The sequence below is a fragment of the Lolium perenne genome, chromosome 3, assembly GCF_019359855.2.
Source record: "Lolium perenne isolate Kyuss_39 chromosome 3, Kyuss_2.0, whole genome shotgun sequence".
NCBI lineage: Eukaryota > Viridiplantae > Streptophyta > Magnoliopsida > Poales > Poaceae > Lolium > Lolium perenne.
The window spans coordinates 285,376,515-285,392,052 of NC_067246.2; the positions used below are offsets into that span (position 1 = coordinate 285,376,515).

The 15,538-nt window shown below is 45.2% G+C and overlaps 2 protein-coding genes across 2 annotated transcripts; one reads left to right on the forward strand and one right to left on the reverse strand.

Moving 5' to 3' along the window:
• Positions 1-663: 663 nt before the first annotated feature.
• LOC127344236 (photosystem II 22 kDa protein 1, chloroplastic) lies at positions 664-3,182 on the forward strand. The gene is made up of 4 exons (XM_051370457.2): positions 664-951; positions 1,049-1,162; positions 2,435-2,678; positions 2,771-3,182. Exons 1-4 carry the CDS (start codon positions 745-747, stop codon positions 3,013-3,015), a joined length of 810 nt encoding a protein of 269 aa, XP_051226417.1. The 5' UTR covers positions 664-744; the 3' UTR covers positions 3,016-3,182.
• Positions 3,183-5,394: 2,212 nt separating this feature from the next.
• LOC139838202 (uncharacterized mitochondrial protein AtMg00310-like) lies at positions 5,395-6,501 on the reverse strand. The gene is made up of 2 exons (XM_071827578.1): positions 6,058-6,501; positions 5,395-5,496 (listed from the first exon to the last, which is right to left on the reverse strand). Exons 1-2 carry the CDS (start codon positions 6,499-6,501, stop codon positions 5,395-5,397), a joined length of 546 nt encoding a protein of 181 aa, XP_071683679.1.
• Between the last annotated feature and the right edge of the window lie 9,037 nt (positions 6,502-15,538).

The following is a 15,538-nucleotide window of genomic DNA, read 5'->3' on the forward strand; positions in this document are numbered from 1 at the left end:
TCTTTGAGGTTATCGACTTACCCGTCACCACCATTTACCGTTCCCCGACTAACCTAGGGCCGAAGCAGCGCTTAACTTCCCCCCCCCCGCCCCCCCCCCCCCCCCTACGTACGATGCCACGATAGAGGTAACGTCGTCGTCGCCACTCATCTATGGCTAAGGTGATGCCACAATGACACCACACGAAGAGTTGGAGCATGAGTTCGTTAGACCGGGGAATTGCGGAGGTGAAAATTTCTTTTTTTTCACCGCCCAAAAAAGAATTAATTGTGCGATGGACGGCAGTTCCTATACGAGCAATGGTAGCCATACCACTCTCAGTCACAGTCCACTTAACTAAACTCCAACGTGGTACACAACAAATTACAATGTACTAGTAGCCTTACACATGCGTGGCACCGCTGCAGCCTGGCCCTGTGGCACTTTTCCGTGAGGCGAGCGTACCAACCACCTCCGCTCAGTCAGCTCGCTCGTGCGGCCGGAGATCGATCGCAGGAACCGTATCAGCTCCGAGCCCCGTGCACCACCCGCCATTGGTCGGATCCGGCGAGACGTGGTCTCTCCGCTGCCCTTCGCGCACCCTATCCTCGCCGCGCCACACGTACGATCCTCCGACCCATGCCAATGCCATCTCATAAAAACTGGACGCGCGGCAGCAGAGCAAAGTCCCCCAAGCACCCCACAGCCACAGACGCACGAAGCCATATCGCGAGTGTGTGAGTGTGAGTGAGTGTCTAGGCGGCCATGGCAGCACAGTCGATGCTCATGTCCGGCGTCAGCGGCGTGGCCTCCGGCAGGAGCCTCCTGCAGGCCGCTCGCCCCGCCGCCACGCCATTCTCGCGGCTCGCGCTATCTTCGTCGCCGTCCTACTACAAGCACATGCCGTCCCTCTCCGTCAGGACCATGGCCCTCTTCGGCAAGTCCAAGACCAAGGCCGCGCCGGCCAAGAAGGTGCGCACCAATGCAGCTCTATGTTTCTTTCCCTTCCTCTAGCTAGCTGTGGTGGTATATAACTGACGAAGATGGTACGTACGTGTTGTTTGCTCAGGTCGCTGCGCCCAAGCCCAAGACCGAGGACGGCATCTTCGGCACCTCCGGCGGGATCGGGTTCACCAAGGAGAACGAGCTCTTCGTCGGCCGTGTTGCCATGATTGGCTTTGCCGTGAGTACTCCATAACCGGCCATGTTTTACACACGCATGTTTTGTTGCTTGATGTGTAGATACCATACCAAGGGTACACTAGGCCATTGAGTTCACCTTTTCTTTTGGTATAGATGGAATTAATACGCTGTTTTTTTGCAATTAAAAAAACAACAGCTATAAAATCTCATATATAATATCTTGTGCCAGGCTGGCTGGTATCATATTAGGAGAATACAGTGATGTGCACTGTTACTATGTTCTATGTGTTCCGCTGGTTGATTTTTGTATCAACTGTAGGTGATGATTGAGTTGTGAGACTTGTAAAACTTAAATGTTACAGTATTTTAATAAAATACCGTGTGCATCATCATGATGCAGAAGCCGGGGTTAAACTCCCCATTTCAAAAAAAAATTCTCATATATAAAAAGAACTAGGAAAACCCAAATCTGTTTTCTAAGGCAATTTACAATGGTGCAAATTAGTAGTAATTATGTCGCATATGTTAGTCTTGATGGGCGAACCGCCGCGTGTGATGTGGATGAGGAACAAGAGAGTGCCGAAAAGAACGAAAGCTCACTAGAGTCGGATATGATGGGTAAACCGGTGCCACTCCAAGCATAGGATGTTCTGATGGGGACACCGACACCCCGCCTTGTTGCGGGTGCGTGAATAGGAAGAGATAGTGGTGCAAACAACTAAGTACATAAATGAGGACCATTGGGGATGGATGGGAGATATATCTGTAAACCGGGAGGATAAAAAGGAAGGACAAAGAGAGATGGAGACAGAGGAGGAGGAAGGAAGTGGGCAATGAAGGGCGGTGTTTGCTCCTTAAAGAAATAGGGCGAACATTCGTGCCCGGTCTAGTTTGTGCACTACTACTGTGAAAAATACCGGTTTAGTACCACAGAATTGTGTTAGGAAACTTGGTACTCCTTTGGGCAATCATTTTGAACCGGGGGAGTAGCTATTTTTTTGGAAATAGTTCAATAATCTGTAATATTTATGTTTTTAAATTTTTGGTAATACCCTTAGCATATATTTGCGAAATGAAAAGTGTGCGATTTTAGTCATCCTAAATCATATATGGAGTAGAGATGATTATGGTTGAACTCTATAATCTATACCTATACAAAGGCTTACACTTAGAGAAAAGTGTGTAAACAACAGTGTAAATTACACAAATAGTGAAATTTGCTTGTTAAAGAAGAACAATCATGTAAAGTATGGAACTTCTGAGCGACTTTTTTGGCATGATACCTTAACTGTTTCTCGGATGATATCTGCAGGCATCGATATTGGGAGAGGCCATCACCGGCAAGGGTATCCTGTCCCAGCTGAACCTTGAGACCGGCATCCCGATCTACGAGGCGGAGCCCCTCCTCCTCTTCTTCATCCTCTTCACCCTCCTCGGTGCCATCGGTGCCCTTGGTGACCGTGGAAGGTTCGTGGACGAGCAGCCCACCGGCCTCGACAAGGCCGTCATCGCCCCCGGCAAAGGTTTCCGCTCAGCCCTCGGCCTCAGCGAGGGAGGTACGTATTTGCTACACAAATCCCCATAGCTCAATATTCATGCTCGTCACCAACCTGTCGAATTGATCATCTTGACGCGCGGATGCTTGCAGGGCCGCTCTTTGGGTTCACCAAGTCGAACGAGCTGTTCGTGGGGCGGCTGGCGCAGCTGGGTATCGCCTTCTCCATCATCGGGGAGATCATCACCGGGAAGGGCGCGCTAGCGCAGCTCAACATCGAGACCGGTGTGCCCATCGCCGAGATCGAGCCGCTCGTGCTCTTCAACGTCGTCTTCTTCTTCATCGCCGCCATCAACCCCGGAACCGGCAAGTTCATCAGCGGCGAGGACGACGACTAGATCGATGTATATGTACCATGAGCACGAGGTCGTTTTTGCCACTCTCTAATTGTACGTCCGGTGTGCTTTCTTTGTTGTGTTACGTGACAACCTTGAACTGTACGTAGGTGTAAGAAGAACTTGGTCGTAAATTGCCTTCTGAAAATAAGAGATAGTTAATTTGTCAATCCACATATGCAATGTGTTGCAGTCTTGCAGATGAGTTTGAGAGATCACTCTTAAACCACATCTTTTTAGGGAAAGCCATGCATCACACTTGACACTTTAATCGAATAATTAAGAAACTAAGACACACGACGCCACGCAACCTAACCTAATCCTCGCGACCCTTGCGGCGACCTCCCTCCCTATCCCCCACCGCCACCGAAAGCGTCGGCGGCCAAAGGCTGCACATCATGGTGGCGGTGGGGCACCCGCTGGGAGCAGCCAGGGGTGCAGGGCAGGGCTCTCCTCACCTATGCGACCACTATGATGCACAATGGCGATGGCCAACGGAGCTGCTCCATCATATGGGCGCAAGGGCGGCGGCCCCGGACATGGTTGCGGTGACTTCCTCCTCCATAGGTAGACAACCACGTTGGATCTGTTGTGGGGGACCTTGGGATCCCACACCGACTCCGGTGGTGTCGATCCAGCCGACGATGAGCTTGGAGTGATGGGGCAGCCGGTGAAAACCGCGCTTCAGGTCGTAGCGAAAGATGGTGGCATCGATTCGCGACGTTACCTTGTCGGATGCATCGCCTTTGCTTGACTCTTCACTACACTTGGGAGCGGCGGATCTTAAGGGTTGTCAACGGGTAGTGTGGGGGCTACTGACTTGGCTTCAATAAAGGAGGCAGTCATAGTGTCCCTCTCAAGCCAAGATGAAGATCTGCTTGATGCATGTCTTCATTGGTCTGACCGAAGTGTCGTGTTCTAAAAGGCTCCGCCGGCGAACTCCACTGGGCGACTCATGCTGGAGATCGCCGGATTCGATGGGATTCAGTCACACACAATCGTGTTTTTTTCACCCGTTTTGTTTAAGAAGGAGAGATGCGAAACTCTGCAGTCCGTTGCCATCGTAGGACATGTCTTTAGTTCCATGGTAATGGTCTTGTTGAAGATATTGTTTTTGAGAGCCCGAACCTTCTCCAAGGTGAGCTTGTGCCCTACTCCTTTCTTGGAGACATTATTTTTGGAGAAAATGGATTTCTCACGATGTCTTGATGATATTTGGTTTGTTGCTACAAGAAATAGACCGGTGTAGCGGGACTTTTCTTTTTCGTATTTCTTGTTTCTTTTTTGGTTGTGTGCATCCATGTTGCCATTAGCGCATCGAGTTGTTGCAGAGGATGGTTGCGTTTGATATCTTCATGATATTAATATATTATTTTTATCGAAAAAACATAGACATACTATATATTAAGGGCTTGTTTGATTAATAGATAGTAAAAACTTAGAACAGAAAACACCATAGAATTGTAATATCATGCCCGGTTCAATCCTACATAAATCCATATGAACAAAAAAAAGTTAATTCCACTAGCGGAAAAGTAAAAGATTTTGAAAAAAAAAGTATGAGCAGATGTTAGAGTTCCTATGAAATCCACTGTTAAGGATTCCTTACGAAATAATCCTATGAGAATTAATCCTACAAAATCAAACAACCATCTTAGAAAAATTTCTAGTAGGATTTAATCCTACAAATTTCCAGTGCAAATCCTTTTAATCAAACATGTCCTAAAGGGTGGAAGAAAGTTAGAGGGCTCGTCGGCCAAGTACAATAATAATAAAACATACAATTAATTCTCAGCCGACTTAAAATTAGCATAATTTGGAGTCGACTCATGAATCATAGGATTGCACCGTGATTCATGCTAGCATGAGTTCCCGCAAAAGAGTTGCAGCTTGGGTTGCAACTAGAATTTTTCCACCGTGTTGCACATGAGAAAATATCGCACGAACCGTAAAATTGCTTTGTGAGTCATGCTAGTTATATGTTGCAACTTCAGTTGTAAGAATTTGTCACAGCCCAAATGGAAAGTTTTTTTCGCGACAATTCAAAATTACAAACCTCGCCATCTCTTGTGCTACCACATTAGCTTTTCTTCACGCAGTGCTCAAACCAAACCGTTTCAAAACCACTCACTAAAATCGCACGTCTTAGATTTTAGTTTTAAAAGGAAGGCTCTTGGCCCGGCTTTATATATAAAGCCCTCGTGGCAACGAACAAGTAGCGATACAACACACCCCAAACACACCTAGTCTGATGCCTTAGTCATTACAAACCACAAATACCGCCAACTCTGATACCATAGCCGAAACTGCTCAAGACTAACAAGAATTGCAAGAAAATAAGATAACGGCACAAGAAGGAGAAACGCCAGTCTATCGGCATCCTCAGTCATCGTCCTCTTGCAGCCGCCTCTGAAGCCTCTTAATCTCGTCCAGGGCCGCGTCCAGCAGCGGCAAGTCTCTCTGTATGATCAGAACCCTCTTGCTCTGCATATGAATAGACATTTTGAAGATGGAGTCAGTTGGATTGTTGATCAGGGATCCCTCAATAGCTATCTTGTTGTGAATGTTCTATAGCGTCCAACATTGAGCCGCGAAGGTAAATCAAGCTAGCCTACGAAGACGACCCGAAAGGCCATTAACTATGGCAATGAAATCAGCGGCCCTGCCGGATTCCATGAGCATTGCAGGAGTTCCCCAATTCTTGCCCACATGAATTTTGCGATGTAGCACTTGAAGAAAATGTGATCGCAGGTTTCCCATTCGCCACAAAGGGCGCAACTACCGTTGGAAGGCTTCTTCCTTTTCACCAGCTGATCTCCAGCGGGAAGCCTACCTCTGATGAGCTGCCAGAGGAAGACTCAGATCTTAGGCAGCACCTTGGTGCGCCAAACCTCTTTAAAGTGGGCGGTTGCCCCCCTTCCCTGAGACAACTTGCAGTACATAGAATTCATGGAGTAATCCCCTGATGCCTCCAACACCCAACGGACCTCGTCCTCCCCCGTGGGGGGTAAGGTCAAAAATGCTACACAGGTTCTCCCATTCCACTGTCTCGGCAAGGCCGAAGGAGCGTCTGAACCTGATACGCCAACCGTCGTTGTTGCGAACTCCCTCCACAGTGGCAAAGTGGTTGTCGCAATAGGCGAAAAGCCGAGGGAATGTCAGTCGCAGGGGCCCCGTGCCCGTCCACCAATCTAGCCAGAAGTAGGTCTGCCTCCCATTGCGCACCTTGTGCTTGGCCCCCATCTTAAAGTACCATTTGATCTTTTGAATGGCGTTCCAGAACTGGGAGCCCTTGGTGGGAACCGCGGGGGAGAACATGTCATTGTTTCCCAAGTATTTGGCCCTCAGCAGGTCTGCCCACAGACCTTCGCCATTCTGATAAATCTTCCAAACCCATTTGAGCATAAGAGCGATATTCATGAATTTTGTGTGAAGGATTCCCAATCCCCCAAACGCCTTTGGCTTGCACACCGTAGCCCAGTCTACCATGTGGTATTTGCGCTTGGGACCCACTCCTTCCCAAAAGAAGCGGGAGCGGTGCCGACTCATAGCCCCATGAGTCGCATCGTGCAATAGATAGAGCCCCATGCGAACAACGGCAAGCTTGAGTGAGTTAGTGAGTTCTAGCCTCCCCGCTGAGGCAAGAAAGAACCCTTGCCAAGGCTCGACCCTGTGACCAACCTTCTCGGTGAGGAAGTTCCAATTCGCATCTGAGAGAGGTTTGTGGCTGACAGGGAGGCCTAGGTAGTTTTGTTGGAGATATGCCCAAGAGGCAATAATAAAAGTGGTTATTATATATCTTTATGTTTATGATGAATGTTTATATACCATGCTATAATTGTATTAACCGAAACATTGATACATGTGTGATATGTAAACAACAAAGAGTCCCTAGTATGCCTCTTAACTAGCTTGTTGATTAATGGATGATTAGTTTCATAATCATGAACATTGGATGTTATTAATAACAAGGTTATATCATTATATGAATGATGCAATGGATACACCCAATTAAGCGTAGCATAAGATCTCGTCATTAAGTTATTTGCTATAAGCTTTCGATACATAGTTACCTAGTCCTTATGACCATGAGATCATGTAAATCACTTATACCGGAAAGGTACTTTGATTACACCAAACACCACTGCGTAAATGGGTGGCTATAAAGGTGGGATTAAGTATCCGGAAAGTATGAGTTGAGGCATATGGATCAACAGTGGGATTTGTCCATCCCGATGACGGATAGATATACTCTGGGCCCTCTCGGTGGAATGTCGTCTAATGTCTTGCAAGCATATGAATAAGTTCATAAGAGACCACATACTACGGTACGAGTAAAGAGTACTTGTCAGGAGACGAGGTTGAACAAGGTATAGAGTGATACCGAAGATCAAACCTCGGACAAGTAAAATATCGCGTGACAAAGGGAATTGGTATTGTATGTGAATGGTTCATTCGATCACTAAATTCATCGTTGAATATGTGGGAGCCATTATGGATCTCCAGATCCCGCTATTGGTTATTGGTCGGAGTGAGTACTCAACCATGTCCGCATAGTTCACGAACCGTAGGGTGACACACTTAAAGTTGGATGTTGAAATGGTAGAACTTGAATAAGGAATGGAGTTCGAATATTTGTTCGGAGTCCCGGATGAGATCCCGGACATCACGAGGAGTTCCGGAATGGTCCGGAGAATAAGATTCATATATAGGATGACATTTTATGTGAATTAAAATGATGCGGAAGGTTCTATGGAAGGTTCTAGAAGGTTCTAGAAAAGTCCGGAAGAAACCACCAAGGAAGGTGGAGTCCACATGGGACTCCACCTCCATGGCCGGCCAACCCTAGTGGGGGAGGAGTCCCAAGTGGACTCCCCCTTAGGGGGCCGGCCACCCCCCCATATGGGAGGTGGAACTCCCACCTCTAGTGGGAGTCCTAGCTTGGGTAGGTTTCCCCACCATATGGAAGGTTTTTGGTTCGGGTCTTATTCGAAGACTTGGAGACCAACACTTGGGGTTCCACCTATATAATGACGGGCCAAGGGGAGGGGGCCGGCCACCCAAGAACCACCAAGGTGGCCGCACCCCTTAGTGGCCGGCGCCCCCCTCTCCCAAACCCTAGCGGCCTCTCTCCTCCACCACATCCCGCACGCTTAGCGAAGCTCCGCCGGATTTCTCCACCACCACCGACACCACGCCGTCGTGCTGTCGGATTCAAGAGGAGCTACTACTTCCGCTGCCCGCTGGAACGGGAGGTGGACGTCGTCTTCATCAACAACCGAACGTGTGACCGAGTACGGAGGTGCTGCCCGTTCGTGGCGCCGGAAGCGATCGTGATCAAGATCTTCTACGCGCTTTTGCAAGCGGCAAGTGAACGTCTACCGCAGCAACAAGAGCCTCATCTTGTAGACTTTGGAATCTCTTCAAGGGTGAGACTCGATACCCCCTCGTTGCTACTGTCTTCTAGATTGCATCTTGGCTTGGATTGCGTGTTCGCGGTAGGAAAAATTTTTGTTTTCTATGCAACGTTATCCTACAAGTTTAACGGCAAGCTCCTAGCTTGCAGTTAAGAGCATCCGCAACCCTCTGACATTCCCGGTTTGTGACCCCAGTCACAACCACTTAACTCTTCGCAAAGTTGATCTTGAGCCGTGACATGTTCTCGAAGCATAGTAGAAGCAGTTTGAGGTTTGCCACGCCTATGTCCGAGGGGTCAAGGAGGATTAGGGTATCGTCAGCGTATTGGAGGTGAGTAACACCGCCCGGGATCAGGTGTGGCACAATCCCCTGGAGGTGCCCCAACTCGCTAGCCATAACAATAATAGCCGCCAAAGAGTCCACCATAAAGTCAAAAAGAATCGGGGAGAGAGGATCCCCCTGTCTCACTCCCCAAGCGTTCATGAAGTATTCTTCGATGACATCGTTCACGTTGACTGCGGTCTGGCCTCCCGAGACCAGTTGCAGCAGTCAGGGCACTATCATGGGAGAGAAACCCTTACGAGCAGGACCTCCCTCAGGAAGCCCCAACTCACTCGGTCAAAGGCTTTTTCGAAATCCAGTTTGAGAAGTAGCCCTTTCAGATTTTTGACTCTCAACTCGTGAGCAATCTCATGTAGAGTCATCACTCCCTTGTGCAGGCTCCTACCCTTGATGAACGCTGTCTAACTACGATCAATGGTCCTAAGCACAACAGGAGCGAGCCGAGAAGCATAAGCTTTAGCAATGAACTTAAAAATGACATTGATAAGAGCAATAGGTCTGAACTGCTTGATGTTCTCGGCGCCTTGAGTTTTAGGGATCAGGGAGATCGCACCATAGTTAAGCCACACAACGTCAATCCTCCCTAGGACAAAGTCATCGAGTATCTGAAGAATAGGAATCTTAAGAGTTCCCGAGAACTTCTTAAAGAAGAGGACCGGGAGGCCATCACGGCCTGGGGCCGAGTCTAGTTTCATACCAGCCAGAACCTTATCTAGCTCCTCCCTCGTGAAGGTAAGCTCTAGAGCCATGTTTTCGTCTTCGCTGATCTTCTCCTCCGGCCACAGGTCATGCACAAGGGAGAAGGCCCTCTCCTCCCCTACCGTGCCCATCAACCCCTCGTAGAATTGGTAGACATGACCCATCATGTCCTCTTGGGCGGTAAGTTCCCCATCGTCGGTGAGGAGTCTGGGGATCATACATTTCCTTCGCCTCCCATTGGCAAAGGCGTGGAAGTAGGCAGTGCAGGAATCTCCCTTGAGATTCCACTGCAGCATACTCCGCTGCCGCCAGTACTCCTCTTCCAACCCATCAAGCTGGACCACTTGGTCTTCAAGGAAGTAGCGGAGGGCCCATCCCTCTTCATAAAGCCGCGCCAAATCCGCCGTCCCATCCAGCTCCTGGATTTGGTAGATAAGGTTGTCCCTAGCCTGACGTCACAGCTTGCCAAGGTTCGCACCCCAGCCCCGGAGATGTTGTCTGCGGCACCTGGCAATACATTGCCAAAGGTCAATGCTGCTGCAATGCGTTCCAAGCAAGTTGATGTAGTAGTCAAGCTTCCCTTTGACCATCTGCTCAAACCCAGCCACCCTAAACCACCAGATTTGGAAGATGATCCTCGCAGGCCTCCGGATCCCCTGCTCGCCATCACGTCGGAATGAACTGCCTTTAGGATGAATTGAATTGCGTAGGTGCATTGCATTCTTTTCACTGTTTTGATACGTAGTCTGGGATATACTACCTTTTTATAGCAAACCGTTTAAGGTCAAAGTAAATTTTAAAAAGAGAAAAATCAGGCCAGAAAAGAAATGGTGTGCCTATAGTAGGGACCTTTAATGTCTTTCTGGAAGCAACGGTGCATAGTTTCATTTGATTTTGATGGAGATGAGAAATTCTGACAAATGCACAACGGGCACAAAGCTAGAAAAATATCTGAATGGACACCGATCTTCGAACCTCCATAAAAGAAAAATTGTAAGTTTTAGAATTTTTTTAAATGAATCACACACGCAGATATTTCTTCCATACTTTCTCCTACAAAATTTGAAGAAAAAATACAGTCGTAGGAGACCTACACAAAGAAATGATATGGAACTTGCACGGTAAATATCTGAGCCATTGTTTTCTTGGTCAGTTTCTCTTTTTTGTACAGTGGTTACATGCACGATTATGTATTTAAGTCTCAAACTTGGCATGCACGTACCTGCGTATTCCATATATGCATGATTTATGCCGCAGTTAGTATTTTAGCGAATTTTTCGAGGTATCGTATTTTAGCGAATTATATATTCTGAAAATTAGCTTATCAGAAAGCTGTGGTTTATATGCTGACATATATATGGGCTCTACGTGGGCCTATTTTTACATGACGTAGCCTCTCTCTGTTGATAAGCCAGATTGAATTAAGCCCAACTAACTCTGTGGCATTCTCACAATCTTCTTCAGCTGTTCTGTGAGGTGCATCCCAAAGAAACAAACATAAGCCTCGGCCTCAAAACAAGAGCAAGAATCGACTATGCTTTAAGCCCAAGGAATCTCAATGGATTTAGAAGCACCGGAATGGAACTTATTGCCACTACTCTTAGCTATATCTTAGATTCTTGGGGCCCCCTTTCCACGCTTTTGCTAGCTACACAAGCCTTGATCGACGGAGTGGAACTATGGAACACGACGCCTTTCAGCTTACCAATCTGCCACGCCGCGCATACGCTAAACGCACAAAATTCCCCAAACCGCCAACTCAGTCTGAAATTCACACACAAAAAAATCGCCATAGCCAGAAATATAGATGGGCTCATCATTGAGATATTATTCCAGACTCAAACAGCGCAGATTAAAGTATAAGTGCCAATTAAAAGGTGCCCTCTGTCTATATAGGCGGCTCTATATCTAACAAGGAGGGGCCCTAAACCCTGGTGAATCATTTCATGCATAAGCTGGATCAGCTGAAAAGACATTATAAATAAACAATATAAGATATGCTATCCCTGATCCATAGGTACAACCAGAAAAGGAACAATAATCTCAAATGGCCAAATCTATGACCAAGCTGCGTACGTGTCAGGAAAGCGACAGGCTAGCCTTGCACTAAGACACCGGAGTATTTAAATTAGCATTAGCAGGAGAAAATAAAGTGTACATATATGATCAGCTTAGCTGTACTAGGTGTCGGCTCTCTTTGGAGGGGCCACATTGATGGCTAAGCTATAGATGGATAGCTTCCTTTTCCTTCAGGGCGGTCAAGGAACTGATTGTTTTATGATATGATTAATATGTTGGAATATCGTTTAGGCTGGTGTATACGTATACCTTACGTATTATGTACTTATGCATGTACGACTGATGTGTAGTTTGGTACTAGTATATGTTGCGGTCCTGACTTCTTGAGCTTGCTGGGCGTTGCCGAGGTAGCACGGCTTCCATCCATCCTGAGGTTTAATTAGCCAGCCAAGACTTTAGGTTTAAGGTAGTAATGAATATGATGGACCACTACATATGTTTAGAAAATATACGGTACTGTTTAAAAAATCTAGATTTATTGCTTACATCACTTCGATTTATCTTTTTTGCACATATAACTACACATGTTTTTTTCTCGGAGATTGTTGTTGTGCAGTTAGAAAACTTGTACATGTTCATAGTACAAAAAAACTAGGTTTTTTTGAACTAGTTTGCTATTTTTTCAGGTTTTTATTCAACCAAGAGCATATGAGCTCGGGTTCAAAACTGGTTTTTCAGCTATTTTGTGATTTTAACCTATTTGTATGACCACCTCGGCTTCGCTGCATGCGGGAGCATATGGCCAATATAATCATTAGCAAATCACTAGTGAACAAACTAAGATTGTTTCAGAAGCAAGTAGTGTGTCTTGTATAAGTTAATAGAGTAATTCAAGTAAGAAATTGATGAAACTTACAGAGTTGAAGATATTCATAAATATAGATGAAGCTCACAAAATAAAGAGCTACAAAACCATAAAGTTATTTCTAATCTCTTCTGTGTAAAGCAACAATTGTACTACATGAACTTAGTGGTATATAGCATTTTGAATGCTAATCGCCATCACCATCTGCAACTTAGCGATACGTATCATATATCACTTACTTCGCCAAATATCGTTGGGAAAATTACTTGATGTTTGGCGCATGGTTTTATGGTTGAGTTCGTATTGCTTTGTACCTCAATGTTTCGTAATTTTATGTTGTTGTTTCTATGCTATCAATTCATGTGTGGATATCTCTACTATTAAGAGCAAACTGGTGAATGCCTGGTGTCACATTTTCAGGGTGGACAATAATACCCCCCACGACCAAGATGATTTATCTCAACGTAACAAACAACTCCACACCATTAGGCGTAGCTTTTCAAAATTTCAAATGGCACAACAAACACCTACTATTTCTCAACTAACACGTCTTTATCCTACCAAGATGTACTGATGCAGGATTACTATTTCTGGGTCTTATCGTCTTTCATGTCACGTCACAGGCGATTATTGTTCTGTTCTAAATTTCTGCTATCATTACTTTTAAACCGGAGGGAATCTACTTTATCTATACTATTAAGGTGAAACATATGCCATTGTCTATGTCACATATCTAACTATTTACAGAAATGGCACAACGGTTTGTTTAAATCTAACAACCTATTCATAGCTCGTGGGAAAACAAACTATCTCATCTATTCTGTAGGTGTGTCCCCAATGGGCCCTTCCTTTTCTCATCTTAATACGCTGCAAAAACTAACTTTGCATGTGTATAGCTCCATCACAGGATCTCAACAATCCTTCTTCCCGATTTATGTGCTAATTCGATGACGGAGATTTTTAGGTAAAAATCGACCGAAGAATCCTCTGCATTTTCTTCGTGCGTGTCCACTGCGGTGGTGAGGATTCCGGAGGACACTGAGGCGGCGGATCAAAAGCTTTAGGATCTGCTTCCAGGATGCAGCCCGAGTCCCACGACCTGGTGGACGTCTCCGATGACAGCGACGAGCCCGCCAGGGCTATGGGTAATTAATTAGTTCCCCATGTTCTATCCGCAATGCTTTTGCTTCCGCTACAATTCTCATCAGATTTCTTCAGGTGCATTGCGGTGACTTTGAATAACCCTACCCCTTGGTAGAAATGTCTCTGCCGATCAAGAACCGCGATCCAGGCGGCTCCGATGAGGTAGGTTCAGGCGTGATCTGCTCATGATCATAATTTGGCAAAATCAGCAATTGCAAATGCAACTATGGCTTCCTTGTTTCTGTTTCTGAATCCTGCCTATATTCGAAACGTAGCTGTCCAAATCCAAAGAGTCAATCGGGTGGCTGAAGCTCAGAGGCCTGGCGTTTATTGACGCGTTCTGCCGCTTGATCGTCTGCCACCAGTGCTGGTCGCTTGCTCTGTTTGACTGTTGCTACTACAGACCGCAAGAACTCATGTCGGCCGTCATCACGCTAGACCATTACGCGAGCCAATCCCCTGCTAAAATTGTTGCTTTTGCCGACGCCTATCGCACTTTGCATCTGTTTCCGTCCTCGAGAAGTGCTCGCCAACCCAAGCATGCTGCTCGACGAGCCTAAGAGCATGTACAATGGTGTGCCACATAGAATAAAGGCTGAAGTGGAGGAAAAAGAAGATAAAAAAGATTTTATCTTCTATTAGCTAAGAGATCGTCTCTTAACGCAATCTCTCTCACCACATATTTAGAATGTCTCGTTACTAAAGATAAGACTAAAAAATAACTTATTGTACATCATGTTTATTTGTTGTATCTAGATTATGTGGCAGAAATAAGATAATACGGTCTTATCAACAATTGCACATGCCCTAATACTTTAGCCGGCGCTAGATGCACAATCATGATACTCCATATTTGTTTTTTTCTTTCTGAAGGACACGATACTAGTTCCATAAGGGAATATACACCTCACGTTCACTTGTTTACTCTAGCAAGTTAAAAATTGTCACACGAATGCACCTTCTGGTGTTAAATAATTTTGGTTCGGCAAGTACACCCTTTCAAAATTTTCATCGAAGAAATACAAGAAAATAAAATCGGAGAGTGCACAAATAGTTTTTAAGAGTCTGATGTGAGTATGTGTTTTTTTTGAAGTGCATCGGAAGTAACATCCAAGAGTTCACACCTTCGAGTCTATCTAGAACTATACATTGCGTCAATAAGTCTTGAAAAAACAAAATTTGCTAAGAAAAAGAATTAAATTGCTCACCAAGAACCCCACAAAAAAAATTGGTCACCAAGAAGTACAAAAGTGTAACATACTCCCTCCTTGACAAAACCATGTAAATTTTGACAAAGTGTGAAGATAAAAGTATCAATATCTAGATTATCAAATCAATACGATTAATCATGATGTATATTTTCATATGGTATACGTACATTTGGTATTGTAGATATAGATAATTTTTTTAATAAACTCGGTCAAACTTTACATCTTTGATTTTTTTAAGACCTTATATGAACTATATTGTGGCAACAATATTTACACATTATTGTCTAGATTTTTCTAGAATTTAATTGTATTTTTTGTGTCCAATTATAGGTCTTTAATAAGTAGATATATTGTATGTGTCCATGTGATCTATCTCTTTGATAGAGCTGATGGAATGGTATATATAGACAAAATCTTCATCTCCGGTGCACTGAAAAGGGACCTAAAGTACATCCCCACATCATGGAGACATATATTTATCTAATGCATGGCATGGTAGGAACTAATACCTACATATGCACATGTAAATATAATATTACAATAAACATTAGTGAGATCCATTGGTACCAGAAGAGAGATACCATTTAAAATTATAGGGGTGCTTGCTCTATCTAAATGAGCCTCTTGAAATAGGATAACCTGGCTGAAATAACGATATTTATTTTTAGCCACGTAAATACCCTCATAGTATTCAGATACCAATAAGCCCCGACAGGTGACTTTCTCTGGTTAGCATTATGAGATTTTTTTTTACTATCGTCATAATGACCAAGATAATGATATTCCATTCATTTGCAGAAAGTTGTTTGGTTACTTAGTCTTTAGTTTT